Source organism: Bidens hawaiensis, unplaced genomic scaffold (assembly GCF_021521415.1).
Source record: "Bidens hawaiensis isolate Kalapana, Puna unplaced genomic scaffold, B.hawaiensis_p1.1 tig00045389_1, whole genome shotgun sequence".
In the NCBI taxonomy this organism is placed as follows: domain Eukaryota; kingdom Viridiplantae; phylum Streptophyta; class Magnoliopsida; order Asterales; family Asteraceae; genus Bidens; species Bidens hawaiensis.
The window spans coordinates 49,012-51,887 of record NW_027498072.1 but is presented as its reverse complement, the minus strand read 5'-3'; the positions used below and the strand labels follow the sequence as shown (position 1 = coordinate 51,887).

At 43.2% G+C, this 2,876-nt stretch overlaps 1 protein-coding gene across 1 annotated transcript; it reads right to left on the bottom strand.

Moving 5' to 3' along the window:
* Positions 1-251: 251 nt before the first annotated feature.
* On the bottom strand, positions 252-716 carry LOC143595625 (uncharacterized). The gene is made up of 2 exons (XM_077074599.1): positions 485-716; positions 252-439 (listed from the first exon to the last, which is right to left on the bottom strand). Exons 1-2 carry the CDS (start codon positions 714-716, stop codon positions 252-254), a joined length of 420 nt encoding a protein of 139 aa, XP_076930714.1.
* Positions 717-2,876: the final 2,160 nt, after the last annotated feature.

Here is a 2,876-nt window from a genome sequence, read left to right as displayed (position 1 = left end):
TAAAAGTATACGGCTCCTGCTGCTCCATCCCCATACTGGAATTTTTCATTAGACTTCACGAGGATCTTCTCTCTATCTTCCTTCAAAACTTACAAAAACTTAAAAAATAAAAAAATAAAAATAAAATAAAAATAACGAAAAACTACAAAAAACTACGTTAGTGACTCAAAGAAAAATAAAATAGAATTAAAATAGGAAAGAATGTACAAACTCTACACTTGAGTATTCACTCAAGAACCTTGTGTGACAATTCAGTGCGATGGATCGAGAGGAGTTTCCTCCATCTCGATAGACTCTTTCGGTCCTCCAAGATAATGCTTTAATCGATGACCATTCACTTTCCATGAGGTTCCATTATCCGGATTCTCCAACTCCACTACTCCATACGGGAAAACTTCTTTCACCAAGTACGGTCCCGTCCACTTTGAACTCAACTTTCCTGCAAACAACTTCAAACGAGAATTAAATAACAATACCTTATCACCTTTCTTGAACTCTTTTCCACCTTTCAAACGTCGATCATGTAACGCTTTCGTCTTTTCTTTAATGTTCAACGATCGAGAATATGCTGCATCCCTAAGCTCCTCCAGCTCATGAATCTGAAAGCATCTTTTCCTCGCGGCCTCGGTAAGATCGACATTCACCGTCTTCAACGCCCAATAAGCACGATGCTCCAGCTCCACTGGGAGATGACAAGACTTACCATAAACAAGCATAAATGGTGTAGTACCCAACGGAGTCTTGTATGCAGTTTGGAATGCCCACAACGAATCATCTAACTTCTCCGACCAATCCTTTCGACTAGCCCCAACCGTCTTCTCCAAAATCCTCTTCACCCCTCGATTTGCATTTTCGACTTGACCATTCGTTTGAGGGTGATAGGCAGTAGAGGTACGATGCATAACCCCATAACGAGCTAACACTTTCTCCATGACGGTATTACAAAAATGGGTGCCTCGATCGAGAGGAGTTTCCTCCATCTCGATCGAGGACCTTGAGTATAAAATAGAATTAAAATAGGAAAGAATGTACAAACTCTACACTTGAGTATTCACTCAAGAACCTTGTGTGACAATTCAGTGCGATGGATCGAGAGGAGTTTCCTCCATCTCGATAGACTCTTTCGGTCCTCCAAGATAATGCTTTAATCGATGACCATTCACTTTCCATGAGGTTCCATTATCCGGATTCTCCAACTCCACTACTCCATACGGGAAAACTTCTTTCACCAAGTACGGTCCCGTCCACTTCGAACTCAACTTTCCTGCAAACAACTTCAAACGAGAATTAAATAACAATACCTTATCACCTTTCTTGAACTCTTTTCCACCTTTCAAACGTCGATCATGTAACGCTTTCGTCTTTTCTTTAATGTTCAACGATCGAGAATATGCTGCATCCCTAAGCTCCTCCAGCTCATGAATCTGAAAGCATCTTTTCCTCGCGGCCTCGGTAAGATCGACATTCACCGTCTTCAACGCCCAATAAGCACGATGCTCCAGCTCCACTGGGAGATGACAAGACTTACCATAAACAAGCATAAATGGTGTAGTACCCAACGGAGTCTTGTATGCAGTTTGGAATGCCCACAACGAATCATCTAACTTCTCCGACCAATCCTTTCGACTAGCCCCAACCGTCTTCTCCAAAATCCTCTTCACCCCTCGATTTGCATTTTCGACTTGACCATTCGTTTGAGGGTGATAGGCAGTAGAGGTACGATGCATAACCCCATAACGAGCTAACACTTTCTCCATGACGGTATTAATAAAATGGGTGCCTCGATCACTAATAATAGCTCTCGGGGTACCAAAACGAGTAAACAACTTCTTAAGAAACTTCACAACAACTCGTTCATCATTTGTAGCCAATGCTTGGGCTTCCACCCACTTAGACACATAATCAATTGCCACCAAAATATACTTATTACCATTCGACGTGGGAAACGGTCCCATGAAGTCGATGCCCCAAACATCAAAGATTTCAAGAATTTGAATGGGGTTTTGAGGCATCTCATTCTTGGATGAGATATTACCTGTTCTTTGGCACGCATCACAAAGCTTCACAAACTCTTCAGCATCTTTAACAACCGTCGGCCAATAGAACCCACTATCAAACACCTTCTGCGCGGCAGCATGCGCACCATGATGACCTCCAGTCAAACCTTCATGAACATGCTTAAGAATATCCCAACCTTCTTCCTTTGTCACACATCTCCTCAGAATCCGATCACCCCCAATCTTGAACAAGAACGGGTCATCCCACACATACCGATTCACATCCCGAAAGAACTTCCTCTTTTGTTGCGTAGTCATACCCTCTAACACAAAACCATTAGCCAAATAATTTGCAAAATCTGTGAACCATGGCATACCTTGCTTCTCAGCCGCAACAAAATCGATCGACTCGTGAGGGAATGTATCTCCAATCTCCTCCTCACGCAACTCTTCTCTCCTTGGGTCCTCTAGACGGGATAAATGATCGGCCGCTACGTTCTCCGCACCCCTCTTATCTTTAATCTCGATGTCAAACTCGGAAAGTAAAAGAATCCATCGTATTAGACGAGGCTTCGCGTCTTTCTTCTGGAAGAGAAAACGCAAGGCTGCATGATCGGTAAAAACGGTGGTCTTTGAAAGTACGAGATACGAGCGGAACTTGTCAAATGCGAAAACAACGGCTAAAAGCTCCTTCTCGGTGGTGGTGTAATTCTCTTGAGCATCATTCAACGTCTTACTAGCATAATAAATGGGGTGAAAATGTTTATCTCGCCTTTGCCCCAAAACCGCTCCAACCGCATAATCGCTAGCATCACACATGAGCTCGAACGGCAAACTCCAATCGGGAGAACAAAGAATGGGAGCACTTACGAGCTTCTC

Bases quoted from the DNA above. Each gene is read 5' to 3' on its own strand.
- LOC143595625 (XM_077074599.1), bottom strand. From the start codon at position 716: ATGCTTGTTTATGGTAAGTCTTGTCATCTCCCAGTGGAGCTGGAGCAT. The intron at 440-484 runs GTGATAAGGTAT...AGTTGTTTGCAG, and splicing joins TGGAAAAGAGTTCAAGAAAG to GAAAGTTGAGTTCAAAGTGG.